We start from the raw sequence: 26,772 nt of genomic DNA, 5'->3' as shown, positions 1-26,772 counted from the left end.
CCAGATTTTCACCCTCTTTTTTTACGTGGGGGAGGTACGTCTTATACTCAAAAAAATATGGTAAGTCATGATCTTACAAACAATATAAAAACTGAATCAAAGCATTAAAAAAGCAGAAGTCTGGAAAATTAACACTATTTCTAATAAACTGCTTATCTTGCTGTGGGCTGTGCCATTCACTCTAGCCCAAGGCTTAGAGGAACTGAACTTTAAAAGCTTGTTTAAATAAGAACAGGGCAGGGACAATGCAGATTTCAGAGGTTGCAAGGGAGATGATATTAGAGATACGTTGACTGGTGACATAAATGTGCATATACAATTACAAGATATATTTATGTATAAAACAATATTGCTGACGTGTCATTCATAATGATAAGCTACACAATTCATGCTATTTATGCTGATGCAAAGGGACTTTGTGGGAATGGATGTGCTTAAAATGCAGATCTACCATCACTTAAGAAAACCACACCTGGTAGGAACCCAAAAAGTTGATCTGTACTTGGAAAGACCTCCGTGGGCAAAGAATGAGATTTCCAGAACAATATACTCTTCCCCCACTGGATATTCTCTCTGCCAGTGGAGGAAATATATAAAGCCAATCCAAATATCCTCCAATCAACAAACTGAGGGCAGAAGGAGGAGGGTGAAGATTAAGAGCAGTGATTCATATTTACAAAATATTTAATGCTTTTTGTTAAATGTTTTATCTGACAGGAATAAAGCACAGAGACTATGGATAAAGTGCTGGTATCCATTTTTATAATTCTGATAGCTAATTTGGAATGGCTCATGGATTAAACATTAATGCTTATAAAATTCCCAATATCAAAGTCAGCTGAGAATAGCTAAGTTCCACATTGAAAACACCTTGTAAGAAATATGAGCTGGCGATTTAAATACAAGGAGCTGGTTATTGCCAAAAAAATTGAATTGTCAAATTATATAATTAGACTTAAAGCTTCCCAGAGACACTTGGGACAGTGAAATGGGTATAAATTTAATAAATAAAATAAAATAATTCCTCTTTCTTTTCTTCCGCAAAACTGATACTGGCTGTTATGAAATAGAAAGTCAACCTTTTGTTTTATTTTCCATTCAGGCGAGGGAATATTTCAATCTAAAAATGAGTCATACCTAATTAGACTGTAGGATTAGTTGTATTGGAATCCTTCAATTTTTTTGGCAATAACCAGCTCCTTGTATGTCCATACTAGCTACGCTGCTTGTGGTTGAAATTTAAACTGTTTGGAGAGCCAGATGTCTACTCACTATTTACAGTGATAAACTCATTGTCCCTTTAATAATTGTAGGATTGATGTTAAACTACAAAGGCAAACACAAATTTGATTCCTTCTAAAATATTTTCCTTTTATTTGCAATCTCTAGCATTTTTTATTTTAATTTTGTTTTGACACCTTTATCTGTCTATATGGTTTATATAAAAGTATCATGTTCTCAGTGGCCTTGTCTGTGTGTGTGAGAGAGAGAGGGAGAGAGAGAGAAAGAGAGAGAGAGAGATCTTCCCCTGTAACAGTGTATTGGAGTCAAAGAATAGTTGATTGATGTAGCCAAGAGGGCCTTTACACAACTCCATCTGGTGCTCCAGTTGAGCTCCTTCCTGAATTGGAAGGCTCCTTCAAATTGTCATCCATGTCCTAGACACAGACTTGTGCAATGCAACAGCAATATGCTGAGATCTTTGCTTCACGAGTGACATTAGTTGCCAGTTTGCTTTGGGGTATAATTCAAGGTGTTGGTCACCACCTTCAGAGCACCGTATGGCCTAATGCTAGGTTATTGCCTGTCTGTCATGTTTTCTGTATAGCTAGAAATGCCCGCAGAATTCATGCATTCTGGGTTCCTTTGATTAAACAAAGGTTTATCAGGACTCAGGAGTGATGCCTTTTCTATCCCTGGACCTGCCCTCTAGAATGAAATTGCCACTGAAATCCATGTGCCTGTCCTCTTAGTGTTTAGCAAAGTCCTGAAGACCTGGTTGTCCTTGCAGGCATTGGGTTGACGAAGATGGAGCCACTTTTCAGATGGTATTTTCTTTTTGCTTTTATATAGAGTGACTGGATTCCATTTTGTTTTGTTTTGCATATTGTGAGCTGGCCAAGACTAGTCTGGAATTGAGTTGTGCCAACAGTGAGTGAAGTAAATGCATAAAACAATTACAACAGAATACATGTTTCCACTTACATATTTCCACTTGAACTCGTGCACAAAGTTTCTTCTGCATTTTTTTATATATAGATTTTTTTTTCTTTTTAAACAAACAAGCACAGACAAACATAAAACATAAAACCATCTTGCAGTTTCGTATAGTGTGTCAATTGGTTACAAAACTTTTGTACATCCTCACCATAGTCTTCGCTTATAAATTTATATAAAGTCTCGTATTATCGCTATATATATATATATATATATATATATATATATATATATATATATATATATATATATATATATATATATATATGTATACAATTATTATCATTGTCAAACATTTATTTGACTATAACTATTATTACTTCATTTTATGTAAGATATTCTAAATTTTGAATAAATTTATATTATGGCATTTCTTTACATCATCCTAAATTCATCCAGTAGTAATACATCTTTATAAAATTCTCTAACATATTTCACTTCCATATTTTTTGTCTAGAGGTTTTTTTAGAGGTTTTATTTGCATTTGTAGGCCGCCCTTTTCCCTGAGGGGACTCAGGGCGGCTCACAGAAAACCAGGGAGGGGGGAATACAACATTGAGACAACAACATATAATAAAATAGTAAACAACATGCATACATCATTCGGGCGGGGTAGCAATCCTTATCCCCAGGCCTGACGGGCGAGCCATTGATAAAATAAGTCCCATATTTTATAAAATTGTTTATCTTTGGTTACAAAACTTTTGTACATCCTCTCCATTGTCCTCACTTACAAATTATATAAAATCTCATATTATCAATCTAGTATATATGTAAACATTATTATCATTGTTAATCATTTATTTGACTATAACTATTATTACTTCATTTTATGCAAAATATTCTAAATTTAAATAAATTCAAATTAATTTTTATTATAGCATTTCGTTACATCATCCTGTATCCATCCAATAGTAGTACAATCTTTTATCTCTTGCCATTTGTGGTATTCGTATTCTAATTGCTTTTTTAGTAAATCTTGTATGGACATCTCTTGGCAACTTGTATTTCATTGCATATCTTGTAAAGGCTCGAAACCCCTCATCTGTTCCTTCCATCATCTTCCCTTCGGTTATCACCAATGCTTCTGCCAGAATTTATATCATTGCTTCTGCCAAATTTTCTCCCTTTTCTTCTATATTCTGGAATCTGAGGTAAAATTCTAGTCTGTTGATCTCCCATTCCAATATTACACTCTTGTCTTTTCCAATCACACTCAATCTGCTGTCAATATCTCTAATTTTCTTATCTCTTTGTTCATCTTTTTCTTCAATTTTTTGAAATCTGTCCTCATATTTCATCCTCGTAATATTATCTAATCTCTTTTCAATGTTCTCTGTTCTTACTATATTTTTTGAATTTCTTGTATAATCATCTGCATGTCACTTCCTTTTCTTTTTATTGTTGCAACATCATCTGTTTTGATCTTTTCCTTCAGATAGTAAACACTGCCACTATATAGAATCCAAGGCTCTTTTCCAAACAAAGTTAACAGTTCTCTTTCCAAGTTCACTGCAGGAGCACCTATATAAACAATCAGTGCTCATCCCCCCCATCATTTTCATTAAACGAGTTCAGAGTCCTTGTAAATGTATTACTTTGCACAAAATTATCAAATGTTCAAACAAAGAAAATAAAAAACAATATTTCCCAGCCTCTAAGTGGCAGTGTTATTTCTTTTCATCTATTTTTACTTCCCTCTTTATATTCCAGGAAAGAAAGAAAAAATAAAAAAAAATGCTATAGGGCATTGAAAAAAGAAAGTCTTAAAAAAAGAAAAATAAAATCATCCAGTTTAAAAAAATAAGCATTTTTAGAAATTCCAGCAGTAAAAGGATTAAAGAAAAATAACACGCTAAGTTTGACTCAGGCTTAATCTCATCGCTTGACCTCTTCTGTCTTCAATTTTAACTTTACTTTTAATCCTTTGGGGTGTTCTCTCATCTAATAAAAATTATCTCACCAATTCAACACACTTTCCGTCCAGCTTTCCTTCCATTTCTGGAGCTGTCCCAACTTTCAGCAGCTTTAATGGCTGCTTCTCTGTCGCCGGAAAAAAGGGATTCTCCTAGATCTACCAGGTACTTTGCAATGTCTCTGGGATCAGCAGAATGTGCCGTTCTCTATCACCGTCTCTATGGGACAGTTTGGGCCCAAAAGGACCATCCAGCGACAGAAATATTGACGGGGATCTTGGAGCCTCAAGATCACACGTCATACCGTCACGACATCAGCCCCGCTTCCCACACCTTCTGCATTTTTAACTTGAGTTGCCACTAGGTTACATGGGCAGCATGCAAGTCTAATAAATAAATAGGCAAATAAAAATAAACAAAATCAAGAGTCAGACTTAACTCTTACAAACTTAATCCCAAACAAATTTCAGAATCAAAAATGTTTACATCCCTGAATCATATCTTAGGTTCCCTTTCAGGAAGTTAAATCCAACTCAACCCAACAAGACCAAGTGCTGTGGGTTTTGGGGCTTCCCGGATTTCAAGGTATTTCATATCTGACTTTGGATTTGGATTTGGAGGGGGGGCATTTCTCCATTCAAGGATGTGATGCATCTTGGAGATCCTACAGGAGTCACAGCTCCTGCAGAATGATGGGTGGCAGCTCTGACCCTTAAGGCCTTTACACAACTTCATCTGGGACTAATTCAGACTGCACAAGACCAAGCCTTAAGAACAAATGCATACAACGCCAGAGTTGAGATGACAGCAACAGACAACAAATGTTTCTCTGCAAAAAATAAAAAACCCTGAAGAAACAGTGGACTTGCTAGTTAGTTGCTGCAAGAAGATCACACATAATAGCTACAGAAAATGACATGCAAAGAAACAACAATGGTGCACTGCAAGAAATATCACGTGCCTACAAGAAAGAAATGGTGGGACAACAAAATGGTCAAAGTAATAGAAAATGAAGAAGCTAAAGTGCTTAAACAAACAAACACCTGCCATACAACACCACAGACTTAACAATTGCTGACAAGAAAAACAAAAAAAAGTCTGGATATTGGATGTGGCAGTATTTATGGAGACAGCAGAATAAAAAAAGAAGGAATTGAAGAAAATCACAAAATGAAAGTCCTGCAAATACAAGTAGAACGACTGCACCAAAAGAAAGCAAAGATAGTCTCAATAGTAATAAGCATCTTGGATGCAATCCCAAAACATCTGGAGCACCACTTGAACACCATTAGCACTGACAAAATCACCACCAGTCAATTGCAAATGGCAGCTTTATTCGGAACAGCTTACATCCTGCAACTACACTTTTAATACCATCAAGCACAATATTTGCTTATCCCAGGTCCTTGGCAAAGACTTAATGGGTGGATAAAAATGCCAAATCCAGTAAAAACATCTGACTGACTGTGCAGCATAATAATAATAATATGCTCAAAACAATGGGCTATTCTTAAAATATAAGACACATAGAAATTTTAAATGAAAAATAAATATATTTGTCTGATTGCAGGGCATTTTCTAAATGTACTTACGAGTTCTGACGATAATTGTTCAGTAGCCCTTAAAAAGGAAATGAGGTAATGAAGTTTTTTCTTTTTAAACTGCGCTTTCATGAAAGTTTTTTTTAAAAAAGTGGCACATAGGATACCCAGCGCAGAGAAAAATCTTTTTTTTTTCATCCCCGTCTAAGGACAGACTCAGGCTTTTCTTGGCAGCACAGATCTAGGAACAGGTGCATTCAGGCATTTCAGGATACGGACGACAGGAGAATTTATGACAGGCAGGCAGGAAGGAAAAAAAGCTAATGGCAAGGAAAAAAACCCCACCTTTTCATGCATCAGACTCAAGCCTTATTTATAATGATATCCAGTTTTAAATTTTCAGTTTTGCCCCCACCCTGGCAGTGCTTGAAACCACTTTATTTGAAACAACAACTGAATGAAAAACTGCTGGTGACTTTCTACCGCTGCACCATAGAGAGTATTTTAACTTACTGCCCCTGTGTATGGTTTGCCAATTGCACAGTGGCGGATAGAACAGCACTCCAGAGGATTAATGTCATTGCCCAGAGGATCATTGGTTGCTCTCTCCACTCTTTGGAAGAGCTTTATAGCTGCCTTAAGAAAGCTCAAAACATTCTTAAAGATCCATCTCATCCTGGGCACCCATTTTTTTTAAACTTTTCATCTGGCAGACATACAAGATAATAAAACAAGGACAAATAGGCTGAAAAACAGCTTCTGTCCCAGGACAGTAACTATATTGAATTTTAGTGTGATATTTATGCAATATAGGTTTTCAATTCAATTGTATAGCATGTGAAGGATGTGTGTTTGTGTTTTTATTTTTATAGTTATAGTTATACGCTGAAATGGCATTTAATTTTGTTGTACAGGTGCAATAACAATAAAGTAAACTATTTGTGGTAGGTGGGTTTTTTCCTCTATTCTTTTTGTAATGGAGTAATCTAATTTCAGACAATTTTCTTCTGACCCTTTAAGACCAGAGTTCTTGGGGCTGAGGCTGGGTCTCCACTCCTGATCATGCTGGCCTCCTGTCATGAGATGTCCCCCTCCAATAAATCAAAGAGGAGCAATTATTTAGTTTCTTGGAGCAGAGATGTCATTTCACTGCCAGGTTCCAGCAGAATGCGTCTCAAGAAGAAAACCAGGAGAAAAATGCAACAATCCTTTTGCATGATCCAGATTGATTGGTATAATAATAGATGGGTTCCTTTCAAACTTAACCATTTTAGTTTAATGCATTGACAAAAACTTTAGTGAAGTCAAAATATTAATAATAGTTGTTGATGTTAAGAGAACAACTAGTGTTAATACTCTCTCATGTAAAATGAGCATTATTAATATAGTCTAATAGTTAAGAATACAGTGGGCAAATTAATGGGATTTGTGCTAAAACAACACACATAAGCTATGTAGATTTATTCTCTCTCTCTCTCTTTCTCTCTCTCCCTCCCTCCCCCCTCCATCTCTCCCTCCCTCCCTCCCTCATTGAATCATTTTGTAAAAGTCTTTTTGGAGGCCAAATCTCTGCCTATGTGTTTAAACAAAATTGTCTTTCTGTGCAATCACTTTAATGTAATAATTTTCCAGGAGAAGAATATTTTAGAAACCTGTATGAAGAAGTCATATTATGTGCTTCCAGACATTATCTAAACTAAGACCGGAGAACAGTCAGATTGTATTTTCCTGCACTGCATATGTGCTACCAGTCTTACCCCCAGATATTGGAAGCAAAATTTCAGTGACACCTTTTTAATTGGTGCTCTAGTATTTAAAATTAAGGCTGGAAATTGAGACAAACAGTTCCCATTCTTACTCTTAAATCCATATCCCAAATCCCCAAAAGAAAGGGAGCGTTTGAGCCAATTTCAGATCATTTTCAGTGGTTTGGAAAGGTTTACCAATCAGGATGGCAGCAGTGGGAGGCAAACAGCTCCCTTTTCTGTCTTTAACCCTTTCCCAACTAAAAGCACAAAAAGCTGTCTAAAATCAGGCCAGAAAATGGAGGCTTAAGAGTAGGGATTGGAACAGTTTGTATTGCAGAGGTCTTCTGTCCCATTCTACCCTTCAACCATTTAAAACATATAAACGCTCTGGAAAAAATGACCCATCCCTTTTGGAAAGTTAGGAACCTGGTGAGCAAAACTGAGAGACTACACATGGAATTGGACAATATTGGACAAAGTTTATGTTTATAACTCCATGTTAGCATTGCCAGATTAGGTTATGAAAAATACTAAACATATACTATCCAGCAATAAAGCTGATGCTTTACTGAATGTCTTCCATTTAAATAAGTCTTGTGAATGTAAAGACTTTGGCAACCTAACTGGGCATTTAATGGGATATAAAATAGAAATAGCTATTTAGACATATTCTGCTTTACAGTGCTTTACAGCCTTCTCTAAATGGTTTACAGTGTCAACACATTGCCCCCAACAATCTGGGTTTTCATTTTACTGACCTCGGGAGGATGGATGGCTGAGTCAACCTTGACACAGTGAGAATTGAACTGCTGGCAGTCAGCAGTCAGCAGAATTACCCTCCACCACCACAGCTCTAACAAACTATCAAAATATATAACAAATATTGCTTTACAAATATTGTTGTAACTTGTTGAGTTTCTAACATAAGGAGAACTCATCAAATTTGCAGATAACACCAAGCTGGAAGGAATAGCCAATACTCCAGAAGGCTCACGATCCAGAAGGATTTTGACAGATTGGAACACTGGGTCCTATCTAACAAAATGAAATTCAATTGAGAGAAAAGTAAGCTTCTACATTTAGGCAAGAAAAACCAAATGCACAGGTATAGAATAGGTGATAGGTCAATAGTAGTAATTGTGACAGGGATCTTGGAGTCCTAGTAGACAATCACTTAAATATGAGCCAGCAGTGTTCAGCAGTTTCAAAAATAACCAGACTGTATTAACAGAGGGATAAAATCAAGATCACATGAAGTATTAGTACCATTTGGAATCACTGCATCCAGTTTTGGTTGCTGCAACATAAAAAAGATGTTGAGACTCTGGAAGTGCAGAGAAGAGCAACAAAGATTATTAAGGAACTGGAGGATAAAATAAATGATGAACAATTGCAGGAATTGGGTATGTCTAGTCTAATGAAAAGAAGTGGGGGGATATTATAGTGTTCCAATATTTGAGGGGCTGCCTCAGATTGGTCAACCTATTTTCCAAGGCACCAGAAGGCAAGACAAGAAGCAATGGTTGGAAATTAACCAAGGATAAAAGCAACCTAGAACTAAGAAGAAATTTCCCGACAGTGACAACAATTAATCAGTGGAAGATTTTTCCTCCAGAAGTTGTGGGTATCAGTAATTCAAAACAATGTACATACTGTACATAATACTTCTTCCTCCTCCTATTTTCTGGACAATCACCTTGTGAGGTGGGTTGGCCTGAGAGAGAATATCTGGCCCACAGTCACCAAGCCAGCTTTATTTCTCTTTCTATTGATTGTTGTAAGCTACCTGGAATCATTATCTGACATGTGGCCATGTAAGTCTTGAACATAAAATACATAAAATGTTTACGATTTTAACTAATTTTTCAATTAACCAGAAAACTGGAATATTAAATGTGCATTTTATAAATTACAGCACCTCAGCTGTTTAGTTTGTATGCTATTTGCTTTAAAAGTTGGGTACCTAATCATGACACAAACATGAATGACAACATCTTTTTTTCTGCCATAATTCTATGACATTGCCTTCATCTTCTGCCCAGCCCATATGTGAGACAGTTCTTAGGTCTTAATGTTCTTAATGCTAAAACAGAATCTAGCTGCTTAAGTCAACACTGTTCAAGGACAATCTCAAGGTGGGTAAAATAGAACCTGAATAATGCATACCTGTACATGAGGTACATCAAGTGTAAGCCTTCTGTATTTTAATTCTGATGAAAGCATGTGAGCCAATGAAATAATAAGCTGTTTTAGAAAACAACGTGAACAATTTTGCTTATTTGGGGCAATTGAACTAAATATGTAGTTCCATTTAAAAGATTATGTCTTACAGCAACAAGATGCTGTCATTTTTGTTACCACGTGCCAGGCCAATTTATTTCTGCATTAAGTTCCTTTCATCTGATGTAGGCAAACAAAGCCCAATGCTACTCAATGCATTTAAATTACGGTACACATTCAGTTTGTTAGCATTCAGATACTTTGGCTAAAGCATTACAGTTAATTTGCATAGAATAAATATAATGTCATGACTGAACTGTTTTTGGTAACTGACCAAAGAGCAACTATGAGATTTGGAAAGCCAGATCTTTTTCATGGCTTGCAAAGATACAAAACAGGCATGGTCAGCAAAACGTTGGGATGAAGATGATCAGGAGATGCTGGATTCTCGCTAGCTTTAGTTAAACATAAAATAGCTAGGAGAAGATGGCACCAAAAGGCAGTCCAACTCAGTTCTGCTCTGCATTAGCCAGTTTGAATTTCTAAGTCTAAATCTACTGAATGTTTTTAGTATTCAACAGCTAATAGTGCCTTAGTCATCACATACATTTGTCTGCAATGCACCTCCTTTGATTGATACAACATCATCTTGCCGAGAAAAAGTTAGTAAGGTAGAGAAACCCATTGTCTATGTGAAGATATTTCTTCAATCACCTTGACAAAAAGGTTTTTGAATAAGAAATAAAAAGGAAACGACCTGTTAGAGAAGCAGCATTTCTCCTTACTAAATGCTTTGGGACCAAATTCATAAATTGCTGAAAGAAGTTTATCAGCAGTTGGGTTTTCTTCATGGAGAAAGATATAAAGATTATATAATATAAACATCACATTGAGACTGAAACAGGCATTGCAACATTTTTCTCACACTGCAGCCATAACATCATTGTTGCACTGCTTGGGAGAAGCCTGACAGAAATTAGTTTGGTGTAGTGGTTAAGGCATCAGGCTTAAAACCAGAAGACCGTGAGTTTTAATCCCACCTTAGGCACAAGGTCAACTTGATGACCTTGAGGTAGTCACATTCTCTCAGCCATAGGAAAGAGGCAATGGCAAACCACTTCTGAAAAACCCATGCCAAAAAACTGCAGGGACTTTTCCAGACAGTCTTTGAGAAATAGTTATGTATGGTTTAACACTGGGGGAGAGGGGCTTACTACAGCCTTCACCAGGACTGACTTTTTCCAGAGAATTTAGAATCACAGCCTTCTAGGTTAGATATATTGGTAGATCAAAAAAAATCTTATTTTCTTAAATATTCTTCAGTCCACAGTATTTTAGGATCTCATTACAATCCTCAGGTAGAGGTTTTTAGACAATCAATATGACAAACCAACTCAAAGAACAGAAAAGTGTTTGAGATGATTTAGTGCCTTAACATTTAGCAGCATAAAATTAAGAATAAACCACAGGCAAGGTTGTTGCTATTTTCATATTATGCATTTTCTGGAAACAAATTTTGGTTAGCCATTCTTGCTTGCTTATTCATTCATTCATTCAATTTGTGTTACTACACATTTCAAATTTGTGACTCTGGGCAGTGTAGGTAATTAAAACAAACAGAAAGAATAATAAACAAAATGCAGATAACAGTAAAAACAAAAATAACCCAATTAAACCAAATTGAAAGCACTATCCCCATTAAACCCCATAAACATCAAATGGGCTACACTCTACAATAATGCAAAAAATATGAAATGTGCTTCCTGATTCAGTTTTAATCTGGAATCGGCTATCAGGGAGTATCAAAGAGACAAATATATCTATATGAGCAGCGTGTCACATTCACAACCACATGATTCTGGGGAAAGGGGGAAGAAAAGAGGAGAAATAATAAGTCTTCACCATTCCATTCTTTCTTTCCCATCCTTTCTTCAAACATCTGAGAATAGATTAAAATCATCATATCACAGTGGAAGGGGGTTTGTCAAAATTGGGGAAGGTCTATTCTAAGTAATCTAAGCCAAGGGTCCCTATATAAACAAAGTAATAGCAAAAGCCAACATGGGTTTGTCAAAAATAGATCATGCAGACTAATCTTATTGCATTCTTTGACAAAGTGACAAAATTAGTGGACCAGAGAAATCCCATTGATATAGTTTACTTGGACTTCAGTAAGGCTTTTGATAAGGTAGACCATAACCTACTACTAGATAAAGTAGAAGAATGTGGGTTAGACAGCATCACCACCAGATGGATTAACTGGCTGATCAACCGCACTCAATGTGTAGTCCTCAATGGAACTGCATCTACATGGAAGGAAGTATGCAGTGGAGTACCCTAAGGGTCTGTTTTAGACCCAGTACTCTTCAACATCTTCATCAATGATTTGGATGAGGGAATAAATGGGGAACTCTTCAAATTTACAGATGACACCAAGCTGGCAGGAATAGCTAACACTCCAGAAAATAGGCTTAAGATACAGAAGGATCTTGACAAACTTGAACATTGGGCACTATCTAATAAAATGAAATTCAATGGTGAAAAGAGTAAGGTTCTACATTTAGGCAAGAAAAACAAAATGCACAGGTACAGTATAGGTGGTACCCTGCTCAATAATAGTAACTGTGAGAGGGATCTTGAAGTCCTAGTGGACAACCATTTAAATATGAGCCAGCAATGTGTAGCTGCTACCAAAAAAAGCCAACACCGTTCTAGGCTACATAAACAGAGGGATAGAATCAAGATCACGTGAAGTGTTAATACCAATTTATAATGCCTTGGTAAGGCCACACTTAGAATACTGCATTCGGTTTTGGTTGCCACGATGTAGAAAATATGTGGAGACTCTAGAAAGAGTGCAGAAAAGAGCAACAAAGATGATTAGTGGACTGGAAGCTAAAACATATGAAAAACAGCTGCAGGAACTGGGTATGTCTAGTTTAATGAAAAGAAGGACTAGGAGAGACATGATAGCAATGTTCCAATATCTCAGGGGGTGCCACAAAGAAGAGGGAGTCAAACTATTCTCCAAAGCACCTGAGGGTAGGACAAGAAGCAATGGGTGGAAACTAATCAAGGAGAGAAGCAACTTAGAACTGAGGAGAAACTTCTTGACAGTTAGAACAATTAATCAGTGGAACAGCTTGCCTCCAGAAGTTGTGAATGTTCCAACACTGGAAGTCTTTAAGAAGATTTTGGACAGCCATTTGTCTGAAATGATATAGGGTGTCCTGCCTAGGCAGGGTGTTGGACTAGAAGACCTCCAAGGTCCCTTCCAACTCTGCTATTGTATTGTATTGTATCTATACCCACACATATATCCAGGTAGCACACAAAACCATGACTCCCAGTCTGTGGGGGAAAATGTCCTCCATGGAACTGGTCCCTGGCACCCAAAAGGTTGTGGGCTGCTGATCTAAGTCACGTTTTCACCAGCCTCCTCTGTGTTTGAACATCAAATAGGCCTTTGGTTCTGGAAATACCTTAATAAATATATATAGTTGACAGCAAGCAACTTGCTAAATATAATCCATTCAATTCACTGAAAAAAAACCACTGTCTTTCATAATTACAAGAGTATCCTGGATATTCATGGATCTAAACATACTTAACTTTAGCTGGTTTTTTTTTCCATATCTTTATTTGCAATGAAGTGTTCGATTTTATAATCATTTTTTAAATTCACATTTAAATTACATTTTTTTCTACTATCCTGTATCTCATTTGTTTCTTCCCTTTTACATAAATATAGAGAAAGACTCTGCATGTGGATGAGTGACAGACTATTTTGAGGCATCAGACAATACAAAATATTTTAAACCCCTCCACAAAAAAAATCAAAGTACAATCCTATTTTAGTACTGTTCTTAGAATTGCTAAAGGAGCAGAAGCCAATACTTTAATTTTTAAATGCATATTTCTATTTTGTGAATCAGTTTAATAGTCACAATTTCCTGACAGTTTTATTCAATCCTTAGACTTACACGTTTTTTTCTTCACATTTTATTAGATTTAATCTGAGTATGTATTAATTCTATAATCTAACCCCGTCCTTTAAAAATGCTAATGCTATTTTTGCCTTGTGAGCAAGTCTTGTTGCATTTCACATTATTTTTTGGTTTATTTTTTTCCTTCTAGTCAAGCAGTTTTCTATTCTTCTCTATAGAATTACACTGTATGACTACCAAGCCATGTGTAGAACTACGAAAGAGAGTAGCGATAGTGCCCACACCTTATTGGATGTAAGTATTCTTCTACTGCTTATTATTAGATTGCCATTTATTTCTAATCCTATATATCCTTATCAAGGTATCAATAACCTTTATTTCTGGTGTGTTTGTGGTGGCCAACAAAACATCATGGTAATTTTTTAAACTATTAGCTCACATGAATGTTGAAGACTTTTCAACATGTTTGTCCCTAATGTATGCTTGCATCCTGGATTTGTAAATCATCTGTAAATACATTACTTTGTATAAATATAGTAAGCATTTCATATATTATGTGATTACATTTCCTAGAATAATACCTTTGATCACAATGGGTTGTGTTATGGAATAGATGCATGAAATTTTACCATAATCCTCATTTAGCAGGAAAATCGGGAATTTTAAAGACAATGTTATATTTGTTTATAGCCAACTTATAAAACATGAATATTTTCTTATATTATAACAATAAATCATCAGTATAATCATTGTTGGATCAGAATTAGAATGATTTTTTAAAAGTGTTATAAAATAGGAACAATTACTACTGATTCGTTTGATTTATATCCCACTTTTCCTCTAGGACCCCAAGAAGGCATATGTACCACTATCTTCTTTATTTCCTCACAAAAGTGTTGTGTTGGGCTGAGGTTGTGCATGAAATGATGAGCTTTCATGACCTTGAACCAGTGTCTCCCCAGTTGTAATCCACATAACACATTATTGATCTATAGGTTTTTACGCTTATGAATTAAATAAAGTAGTGGCCTAACTGTAACTTTCAAGCATTCTAATCAGGAGTTTATGATAAGAGACATGGTTGATATAAAAAGAAAAATCACTACCATGAATAGTAAGATGCACATACATAAATTCATCGAGGGAGGGAGGAAGGGAGGAAGAAGGGAGGAAGGAAGGAAGACTGTATTTATGTAATTTTAGCCTCATGTCATTCTTGCAATCTTCTGAGAAACATTTGATTGGGTACTGTTAGATATACTATTAGTGCAATTCAGTAAATTTGTTCAAGCAATCACTAAATACTTCTTCAATTTTCTAATAATGAACAAGTGCATTTATAATATGAGTTATATCAATATGATTTATATCTCATAGAAGTTTTTGAAACTTTCTAACCATTCTTGAGGTGATATCATGTCTGTCCTCATTTACTGTTCTTTTGAGCATTATGATTTTTTGCATGATACTAGAAAATGCTGTAAATGAATGGTGGGGCAATAGTTATAGAATAAATTAGTCTGGGAAGTGATAGAAGTGATAAAAATTCAAGCAACATGCTATTATTTTTGCCAATAATTATATCATACATAAACATCACAATAATAACTGTGTTAAAATCATAACATTTTATTCATTTGTAGAAATGTTAATGTATTTAAAACATCTATAGATATACAGATATACATCTGTCACTTAATATATAAATATTATACATCCTGGCTTTTTGATTAAGTAATTTGTTTGTCTTCAGCCTTACAAAGCTTTCTTTGCTGCAGTCAAATGGATTGTGACTGAACTTGTCTTGTAAGTAAAACTTGTTCTGATTTGAAGATGATACTTTTCCATCTTTCTTTCATTCTTCTTGTTGTACCAGTTGAGTAATTTATGTACACTTTCAAATCCTTACTGTATAATTTTAGCGGTTTAAAAAGTACTTAAAGCCTTATGGATTTCACAGTAATCATTTCCAAAATATAAACTAATAATGCAATTCAATACATGCCTACTCCAAAGTAGAATCCTATTATTTTCAGTGGAGCTAACTCCTGGGTATTTCAAATATAGGATTGCAGCCTAAATTTATTACTGTGGTTGCACTTAGATGTAATATAAATATTTGGCTGATTCCAGTTCTGCTTGGGTGGGCTACTAATGTGTGTATTTTCTCAGAGGATCTTCTGTTGTTCTCTAATTTCTTAAGTGATTGCAGCCCTATGATTGGCATATTTGAAGTTCATGCAAGATCTAGTGGTGTTTTCCACATGATATAGAGCTCCTGTCAATTTATAATAGTTTTGAAGTAAAAATGGATTACAGACCTGAGTGGTAATTTCTTTTGAATAACTGGAATGCACTAGTAAAGCACAAGGAAGCTGTTTGGTGGAGAGCACAAATGGTGGGAGATATTGAACAATCTGTAATGGACCAGGCTTATTACTTTACAGATATTCAGGATGTAGTTTTAAATGAGATTTCTCATAGTGGGTGGAAGGGAATGTGTGCATATGATTTATTGCAAACTAAATCTGCAAAATTCAAAATAAAATTGAACCTTGATGGTGAATGTAGAAAACATTATGGGTATTACAGGGTAAAGTTTAGAAAACTTATTGCTTCTCGATTGATTGTTTATGATAGCCGTTTTTCCTTTCAATCTGAACATTTAAAAGCTACTACCATTGACTTTAGCCTTTATATAAGAATGACATGAAGCTGACAAATTTTCACGGGGAAGTTGTATTTTTGTATGAGAAGGTTTTATCATTTGCTGATAAAATCAGAAATAATATTTTACCATTCATGAGCCTGTTGAGGGAATTTGAGATTTTGACAGCCCAAGATTGAATGTATGTATCATGGGTAAATTGTTCTCGGTACTGGAGCAATAACTACTGTAGCTTGTTATTCGCTAGAAAGTGCAATAAGGTATATTTTAAATAAAATTCTTGGCTACAGAACAGTCCAGCAGCGATACCAATTTCAACAGAATTTGAAATTGTAAAATGAATTCAGCTGGGAGAAAATGTACAACTACAGCAGACTATATCTCATCATGAGCTTAGCTTGATGTCTGTTTTTGAACATGCTGGAAAAAAGTATTACTGACAGTTAATGGTATGAACATGCCAGATGTAATCAAATGATATATTTTTGTGGCTTAGGTTTCTGGTGGAATTTAATCTATGCAATTGGTGGCATTCAGATCTTATAGCAAAGGGTAAGAATAATTTATATTAACAGATATATATTAACACCTGTGTTATTTGCTTTTATAAGAAGTCAATATTCCACAAAGCTTGGTGTACAACAGGAAGCTCCAGTTTTCCCAAGGGTATGCACAAAACAGAACATTATTTTCTTTTGAGTTTGGAATAGGACAGTTTAACAATAGTTTTTGGACTCAGAAGGCTTTTCTAACACTACCATAGTGATAATTACTGCATTGTGTTTATTTTTTTTCAAACACTGGGATTGCAGTAAACCAATTAAAGTTTCTTAGAGATGACATTGCCGGAAAAGCATGGGAGAGACAGTCATAACAGTAGTCTTGCAAGAATCAGTTCCAGTGTAAAGGTCTGTATTTCCACCCATAGTTTTGCAGATCCTGTGTAAGTCCTTTGCACCCAAGAAATACATAATCTGGGCAGAAGTTGTGAAAGAGAAAAAATGAATTCCTATTCCCTAGTGGTGGGCTTGTCCAATTGTTGTTACTAGTTGCAAAGTCATGTCCGAACCACTGCGACCCCATGGACAATATTCTTCCAGGCCTTGCTGTCCTCTGGAGTCTATTTAAACTCACGCCGACTGCTTCGGTGACTCCATCCAGCCCCTTCATTGCCTGTCGTCCCTTTCTTCTTTTACCCTCAATCGTTCCCAGCATTAGGCTCTTCTCCAGTGAGTCCTTCCTTCTCATTAGGTGGCCAAAGTATTGTCCAATACAAGAAGCAAATTAAGTACATCCATTGCTTTTTGTGGTGTAAGTTTCTGGTGGAATTTAAAGTATGCAATTGGTGACATTCATAAGTAAATGGCTAATATGGCTTTTGGATAGAGCAATTTTTTATGGCACAGGGTACTGAAAAAGAAATCATCTTGGTGGCTTGTCAAACAGCTACCTCAAAGCAATGCAAGGCACACTGTATCATCCGGCACATTTCCCAGAGCCACTTGACAGTTATAGGAATTAAATAAATATATTTTTAAAAAAATCCTATGTAATCACTGTAATATTTTTGCATGATTTACCAGCATTAAGGAAGAAGGAAAGGAAGCATTCCTCATGCCCAGCTTAAATTTTGCTCCCCTAGTGCCTGAGATTTAAATCATTTGCAGTATAAACATATATGGGGTGCCAATTTGGTATAGTGATTAAGGTACCAGACTAGAAACTGGGAAACTATGAGTTCTAGTTCCACACTAGGTACAATGCCACCTGGATAACCTTGGACCAATCTCCTTCCCTCCCCCCCCTCTCCCTCCCTCCCCACCTCTCTCTCGTCCTTCCCCTCCCTCTCTTTCTCCCTCTCTCTCTCTCTCCCTCATCCCCCCCCCTTTCAGGAAGCAGGCAATGGCCAACTACTTCTGAGATCTTTCCAAGAAAATAGCATCTTTATTTGACTATTGCAAATTATACTCTCACACTGTCCAATAAAATGGTTTCCTATTCTCAACTCTTTGTTTTGGAAGAATTAGAAATAAATATGTGTTGTGGCTATATAATTAACTTGCATCCTTCTTTCTTTAAGGTCACAGGTTTGCCATTACCTCCGTAGACACTGCCCTTTAGAATTTACTTTACCCTGGAAGCTGAGCATATAATTAGACACGTCACCTGCTCCCTTTTGTTAATTGCTAGGAAGCTGCAAAGTACCCTCTCATCCTGATCACAGGAAAGGCATCATTTTAATGCAGCTGATGTTTATAGTCAATGGCATGAGCTGGCAGTCATAAGAGAGATTATTACCAGCACAGATCCAAAAAACTAGAGAGCAAGATGTTTTAGCCCATCGTAATGAGATTTATGAAATCAACAGATAATACGCCTTGCATCTTTTCTTTTCCTTTTTCTTTTTTGACTGGGTTGGTGGAGGATGGTGGTTCCTGACTATATCTTGCAAAAGGGAAAGAAAATGTTCAGTTATATGCATCCTATTTTTACTTTGAAAAATCCGATAAAGAATATATGGCATCTTTTAACCCCGCTGATCATAGGAATCCCAGATGTTAAGTTCAATAATTCTATGGCATCAGGTACTCCTTATCACTGTACAAATAGACACAATTTGCAGGCATGGATGTAAGTTGGTTTTAAAGAAAACCTAAAATAAAACTTCAGGATGTGGGATTTTCTTTTAATTTTTCACCTTGACTTCAACTGAAAGAAATTTGGACTGAATCCAAACTTAAGTCATATTTAATATAGACCCACTGCAGTTAGTAAATGTTAAACTGGTTGGCACCAACATGTACCATTGATTTTCATGTGTCTCCTCTGACAGAATTGTCATAATTGGTGATCAATATTATAAATAATAGCTAACAAGATAAGGGACGTGGCAACAGATGGAATGTACATTTGCATACTCTGTGGCCTTGTAATGTACACCAAAATAATGATAATAACAGTATATTATAGGTAACTGGATATCAAAACCATACACATTTAAACTAATAATATTAAAATAACCAGACAAAGTGGTGAGCAAAATGCAAAACCGGCAATATGATGAGAATAATATTAAAAATAATAGATTTAAAGCTTCTCCAAACAGGTTTAAGATAGAGAGGGGTAAGGTTAAGCAATTAAATAAGTTTGGCTTTTCAAAACAGCATTGAGTAAACTATAAAGTTGTATGGCAAGTACAAAGTAAGGTATTAATACCACTCTTGTCAGGTGCATGAATTTTACCAAACTGAGAACTGCCATAATTTCCCATGGCTAACTGTGTTTTTTTAAGAAGTAAGGGTGGGAATGACTATGAAATGCCCTTCCATTCCACTTGCATCTATATTGTTACTGATATGTTCACAAATGTTAAATTTACTCATGTATGCAGTTACCACTGAATCAGTATCCCATGTCTTTCTTATAGCCAAACCATCATTTGAGTAAAGTCAATATCCTTTAGTACATTGTATCTTCTTATAAATGTCTCCTTTAATTATAAAATAAATCTTATGCATTACCAGCATAAATCACAGGGTGGCAGGAGCACTGTAATGATTTCACAAAGTCCAAAACATTGATACAGCATCTCGCATCGAAGAACTGTAAATGAAGTCATTATCAAAACCCTTCAGTCTCTCTTATTTTCTTTAGCTCAGCGACTGAAGCAAACTCTAGAGCCTTGTGACACTGAATATCCAGCTTTTGTTTCTGAACGCACAATCAAGGAGACCACAGGAAATATTTATTGCGACAACTGCTTCAAGTAAGTACTTAATTCTTTTTCCCTGCAATTGGTTGAGAACTTCTGAATTTCATGCTCATCTCATGGAAAACTGGCTTACTCTAATCCCATCAGAATGGATAATATTTAGACGGCGATACTCATAATTGTAATAAGTAAATCAGGCAAAGTCGTGTGACCTTAGTGCTTCACAGGAGTCCTTCCTTGGGATTCTGTCTGCTGAAGTTCCATAATCCAAAGAATAAACAATGGCAAGACATACAAACTAGTGACTGTTTTATCTGTTACATTAGCTGATCTTTTACTCAAACTGTACAACCACAAGTTTAGACACAAAGGAAAATACAGCCCAAGTCAAGGAGGAAGGTATATGGACCCCGGTTGATTATACTACCTAGGAGTCATATCATCCAAATCAATTTGATGCTTTCCTGTTTCCTGATACAGTAGAATTATAATATCTGTGGTCAAGGAAATGTCATTTTGAAGCACAAAAACTGGTTCCAAAATTAGCAACAAGATCTGGAAACTTGGCTCACCCTTTGTTCCAGGTTTGTAACCCAGCATAGACACATGTGTCATTATTAATAGTATAATTTAGACTTTATTGTCATGGTACAAAATAAATACAACAAAACTGGTTTTAGCCTCGCTGGTGCAATCCATGACAACAAATACAAACAACTAAATTGTATAAGGAATAATCTCAATGCAAGTAATTAGGGGAAAAGAAAAAGAAAAAAATGAGTAGAAAAATGAACTGAAATATTCAGTTCTGATATACCAAAATTGTTGGTATATCAGGTTAGAAGTCAAGGCAACAGATGTTCAACACTATTATAAATTTTGAGATGTTTGATGCAATCGTCCTTTTGCACAGTTTCCTCTCAAAATTGAAGATATTGATGCAACAAGAGACAGATATTGACAAATCTATGCACAGAACTACACTGAGCTTGGGAGAAGAAAAACACTAGCTACCATATTTTTTGGAGTATAAGACACACCTTTTTTCCTCAAAAAAGAGGCTGAAAATCTGGGTGCGTTTTATACATCGAATACAGCAATTTTTTGCCTCCTGAAGCCCCGCCCTTGGGTACCCTTATGGAGGCTTTCAGAGAGCTCCTGGGTGCTGGAGAGGGCAGAAATGAGCAACAAATGGGCTGTTTTTGCCCACACCCCAGCCCCCAGCAGCACTCTATAAGCTTCCATAAGTCTATGCATGCAAGTTTTTTGACAAAAACTGGCCCGTTTTTGTGAAAAAAGGGTTGGGTTTTTGCTCCCTCCACCCATCCCCAGGCTATTCATGCCTTTTTTTAAAAAAAAATATGGGCCCATTTTTGTGAAAAACAGGCCGTTTTTGGAAGGTTTGCAGAATGCAAAAACTATTTTTTCCTTTTGGAAAGTTCTTTAACTGATTGATGAGAATTAGATTGATCAATAGTGCTGTGCCAGCAGAAACAGTTTTAGGTGCTGCAGATTGTCAGCAATTTCCTTCTCCAGGACATAGATAAATACACCTGGAAACATCTACCTACCTACTTTCCTACCCTCTCTCTCTCTACCTACCTACTGTATTTCTCTTTCTCTCTCTCTATCCCTCTACCTACCTACCTATTCTCTACCTACCTACCTACCTACCTATCTACTGTATCCCCCCTCTATCTACCTACGTACCTACCTACTCTCTCTCTCTCCCTACCTATCTACTGTATTTCCCTCTCTCTCTTTCTCTCTGTCTCTATCTCTCTACCTACCAACCTACCTACTCTCTCCCTCCCTCCCTATCTACTGTATTTCTCCCCCCTCTCTCTATTTCTCTCTCTCTATTCCTCAACCTACCAATCTACTACTCACTCACTCTCTCCCTATCTACTGCATTTCTCTCCCTCTCTATTTCTCTCTCTCTATCCCTCTACCTACCAACCTATCTACACACTCTCTCTCCCTACCTATCTACTGTATTTCTCTCTCTCCCCCCTATCTACCTACGTACCTACCTACTCTCTCTCTCCCTACCTATCTACTGTATTCTCTCTCTCTCTCTTTCTCTCTCTCTCTCTCCCTACCTATCTACTGTATTTCTCCCCCTCTCTCTAGTTCTCTCTCTCTATTCCTCTACCTACCAACCTACCTACCCACTCCCTCTCTCTCCCTATCTACTGTATTTCTCTCCATCTCTATTTCTCTCTCTCTATCCCTCTACCTACCTATCTACTGTACTTCTCTCTCTGTGTGTGTATGTCTCTCTTTCTCTATCCTACCTACTTACCTCCCTAACTATCTACTGTATTTCTCTCTCTCTCCCCCTCCCTACCTACTGTATTTCTCTATTTCTCTCTCTATCTAACTAACTAACTAACTAACTAACTAACTACTATCTCTCTCTCTACCTACCTACTGTATTTCTCCCTCTCTATCCCTCTATCTACCTACCTACTTTAAAAAAAATATTGCCTCTTCAAAATCTTGGTGCATCTTATACTCCAAAAAATACGGTATTTATTTCCTTTTCTGGTTCTGAAGAGAGGAAAGGAATATTTTTGATATGAACAAAGTGAAAAACGAGCCAGGAGGAAGGTCAAATTAGTAAGCTAGGCTTAATGGGTTGCTAATTCTCTGCATTTAGGTATTAGCTAAAACGAGCAAGGTGATGATCTCTGTTTGTAAGCTCTAAACTCTCAACACTATGGACATAACCATGTTTATAGTGTCTTGGTACTTAAATAGACTGCAAATCAATCTGAAAGGCATTTTAAATGAAGTAGGAAGAGACTAGTCACCTGAACACCCTATAGTAACTCCTCCTAGTTTAGTCAGAAGCAGATGACATTTATTAGCTAGTTTCTCCAGCAGTCAATTTCCCAGTCCCTTGGTAGATAAATTAGCTGCTGATGTGGTTACCAGATGTAGAAACTTCTATCAGATTTTTGTTCTGCGTTTCAGACTGCATGGTGAATACATGAATCTTTGTGAAATTTTGCACTTAGAGAATTTCCTCACTAGATGTATCTTCTTTAGCATCGTCTTTATTAGTATGTTCTTTATTATTGGTTTCTGTCTTACCCATTGTTGTTACATTTTTTACTACTGCAATGCGCTCTACATGGGGCAGCCCTTGAAGAGCATTCGGAGACTTCAGCTCGTCCAGAATGCAGCCGCGCGAGTGATTGTGGGTGCACCTCGGCCTGGGGTTGATGGGTTCCCTTCCCCTCTCGATTGTGTGTCTGTTGGTTATTTTAAATGCTTGTATTTGTAGTTCTTGTGTTTCCCTTCCCCTCTTGGGTTTGTGAGCCGCCCTGAGTCCCGCTGGGAATAGGACGGCATATAAATAAAACAAAACCTGAAACCTGAAACCTGTTACATTCAGTAATATTATAGTGCTTGAAAATAAGAATATGTTAATTTGACTGGCTGTCTCAAAAAAGAGAAAGTTGGTGAAAATTTGAAATAGCAATAATCAACCCACAGATTTTTATACTGTAGGATCTGGTACAAAATTAGGCATCCCCTCCCTTTTTTTTACAAGGTTAAGGACATGGAAAACATTTCAAATGTGATATCCTCATTTAATGTTTTGTGTATGATTATATAAATGCCACATGGCCAGCTTTTCCTTATGCAAAATCAAAATATATCATTGATATTTTCAAAAGTATTTTGAGGCCAGGAAATATACTTGGATTGAATCAGTAGGAAAAATGACTTTACTTAAAATTATGTAGTTTAAGAATAATAAATTGTGATAAATTTTCTCAGAAAATAATTTCATATTCCGTGGTAGAAATAAATCTTCTAGGCTAATAATATGTTGATTTCAAGGCACCCATGGTTTTTTTTTCACAGCAAGGAATAGTAAACCAAAGAAATAAGTGCTAAAGACTCATGGGAACATTCTTCGTGATATAATTTATATAATTACTGTCGTTTGCAATCAGCAAATGGTGACATAGGGCAGATTCTGAATGTTCTGCTCCTAACATCACAGTGTTTTTGCATAGCTTTGAGGTTCTTTGTAGGGTGGGAAGTGACTTCCATTGAAAGAAAGAAAGAAAGAAAGAAAGAAAGAAAGAAAGAAAGAAAGAAAGAAAGAAAGAAAGAAAGAAAGAAAGAAAGAGATAAAGAGAAGAAAGGAAAGAAAGAAAGAACGAAAGAACAAAAAGAACTCAAAGCACTATACCCAACAGTGAGGCTTCTCTGTAAACATAAAATGTGAGAAATAGTGTTGATGGAGAAGTTTATTCATAAAAGAGATTCCATAAATGGATTCTGAGGAGGTACAGTTACTGTTTGAGACTATACCACATCAAAGAGAACATGTTTAAATTGGCTCTGTGATTCAGATGTCACTTTTTTCTAAGTGTGTCTCACACAATGTTTTAATAATATAATCTGAAAGCCTTTGCAGATTTCTTTCTGCCTGTTCCAGCCTGAAAACTAATTTAAATAATATACATGTGGTAGATAAAGGAGGGCTCTGCAATAGCAAGCCCCTACCCAATTTCCTGTAGGGACCTATTGCCCTATTACATTTGTGTAAGTGTGGTGTTCCCTTTTTGCCATGATCTTGAACTTGAATCACTTCCAGTCACTGCACACACAGCGGCCCTCGAAAGCGATGCAAGAAGCTGAAGCTGGCAGAAGTGCCATGCTTACCAGGAAAAGGCAAGCTACCATTTTGGGAATAGCTGTATTGGCTCCTGGAAAGCTTATGGCTCTAGCTAGGAGTGCTAGTTATAAAGCTTTTTAAAATTTGCATTTTTATTAATTTCTAACTCTCTGCTTCAGATAGATTTAGCTATCTAAAATTATCAGCTTTATGACGTAGATCAGGTCAGGAAGCCGACTCCGCAAGAAGGCTAGACATATACTTTTCTGAGATAGTCTGTAGTAGCAGAATTTCACACTTCTTCAGCAGTTAAAGACACTAATAAGCTTGTTAGCTGGAAAGCTGAAAGCCCAGGTTTGAGATCCAAGAGCTGCGCAATGGGGTGAGCTCCTGTTTCTGCATCAGCGCCTAGCAGTTTGAAAGCATGCAAATGCAAGTAGATAAATAGGTACCACATTGGTGGGAAGGTAACAGCATTCCAATATGCCTGTTCACATGGCCACGGAAAATGTCTTCAGGTGACTCTGGCTCCCTCGCCCCGGCCCCAAAAAGATGAGCACCACACTTTAGAGTCAGACACGACACGAAAACCTTTACCTTTACTCTTGTGTTTTATTTGCCCTTTCTTTTTTGTCCATTGAGTCAGGGAGGAACCAGCCTGAATCTCTTCCTAGCATATGTCCTTTTCCCGGGTTTAAAGATTGCTTCTGCCCTTCATGAAGCCCTCTCCATGGCTCTCCAGAAATGTGTCCTGACTGGGACAACATTCAATGGGTTTCCAATTTTGAAATGAAAAATGGATGGGGCTCCAAAAGCAGGTCTTCTTGGGCACAGAGCCTTTGATATGGAATAATCTTCTCACCCCAATGATCAGTTTCCTAGTTGCCATCCCAACACAGTGTTCAGGCAGTGTTCTACCAAAGAGGCTTCAATGAAGGGGGAGATGCTAGGTGATTGGAACCAGCTGCAAGCAGAACCTGGTTGTCCAGGGGTGAGATGATATTTAAGTTATTTGGCTGTTTTCATTTGTGCTTTATTCTGTTGATTGTAAGCCACCTTAAAATCTATAGGAATGACATAACTCAGAGGTTTATCCAAACTGTAAATAAGTACATTGAGGAGGCATTGGAATTAATTTACATAGAAGCCATTGTTAACCTTCCACAAGTTCTCTTGCCATGTTTACATTATATGAATATCACTATTTTCTGTTCTTAGCTACAAACATATGTCAAAAAGCCATTGTGTAGAAGATATAAAATGACCTCATCTCAATAAGCGTGATGATGAGCTGTGAGATTCTTCAGCGTGGAAGTAGATAACATACAATCAAATCCTGAGAATAATTAATCCACTTTTGAATGTGTAACACATGCGAGTTGGTTTCTTTCTTCTCTTTCTACTTGACAAAAATGCATTATTTGTACTTCATGAATTGCAGTGTTTACATTATTTTGCAAAATATAGGGGCCTTGGAGAATGTAGGAGCCTAAAAGAAAATAAGAATTATGTAGGAATGCCGTTTTGGTTATGATTTGGCAGGCATAATCAATAATTTTTGACATCCTATATCCCACTGATTATGAAATTAATCTTCTAGTTAAAAAGCAATTCAGAAGAAGTCAGGCTATATTTTTTGAACCTCTATGCCTGTCATCAAGAATTAGAAAATTGGGTATTGTTACAGTGCTTTTCACATTTTCCAGGAAGTGATTATTGACTCATTCATTTCCATTTTTAAAAATGGAAGTGTTTACAATAAACTGAAGAAGATAATGGTCCAAATCTTATTTATGAATTGTGAAATCCTAAGTAGATTTACTTAAAGAGTAAATTCAAATCAGTGCCATGAAATTTATTGCTTGGTTACAGTTTCAAGATTTGCAGCATCAGTCCACTTGAATCTCCCAATAAGTTTCTTTTCATTTTTATTTAGGTTCATTGGATTTAACCTTAGATGAATAGTATTTTGCTGTTGTTTAAAGAATTTCCAGTTCCTTTTGTAGCCTAACTGATGGTTTGGGTTTTTTTTTTTTCAATGTGCTTTTTTTAGAAGAAAAGAAAACATGCATATGTTGCCTCTTATCTAGCAGAACCTTGTAGTTTAAATAAATACATAATTGATTTAGAAATGGAGGAAGGAAAGAAAAGGAAGGGGCAA

General features: G+C 36.4%; 1 protein-coding gene across 2 annotated transcripts in view; it reads left to right on the top strand.

The window, feature by feature from the left end:
- The window catches only part of CACNA2D3 (calcium voltage-gated channel auxiliary subunit alpha2delta 3), a 573,108-nt gene that overhangs the window by 527,638 nt on the left and 18,698 nt on the right, over positions 1–26,772 (top strand). For both annotated transcript variants that reach the window (XM_087709045.1, XM_087709046.1), the window contains 4 exons: positions 13,808–13,883; positions 15,343–15,395; positions 16,754–16,809; positions 19,912–20,023. In XM_087709045.1, coding sequence (XP_087565171.1) covers positions 13,808–13,883; positions 15,343–15,395; positions 16,754–16,809; positions 19,912–20,023 — 297 coding nt within the window. The remainder of the gene's footprint in view (positions 1–13,807; positions 13,884–15,342; positions 15,396–16,753; positions 16,810–19,911; positions 20,024–26,772) is intronic.

This window comes from Thamnophis sirtalis, unplaced genomic scaffold, assembly GCF_051295495.1.
Source record: "Thamnophis sirtalis isolate CommonGarterSnake01/CBP01778 unplaced genomic scaffold, rThaSir2_p1.2 scaffold_3, whole genome shotgun sequence".
Classification (NCBI taxonomy): Eukaryota; Metazoa; Chordata; class Lepidosauria; order Squamata; family Natricidae; genus Thamnophis; species Thamnophis sirtalis.
The sequence above is the reverse complement of the archived record's forward strand: the minus strand, read 5'-3'. Positions and strand labels throughout refer to the sequence as shown.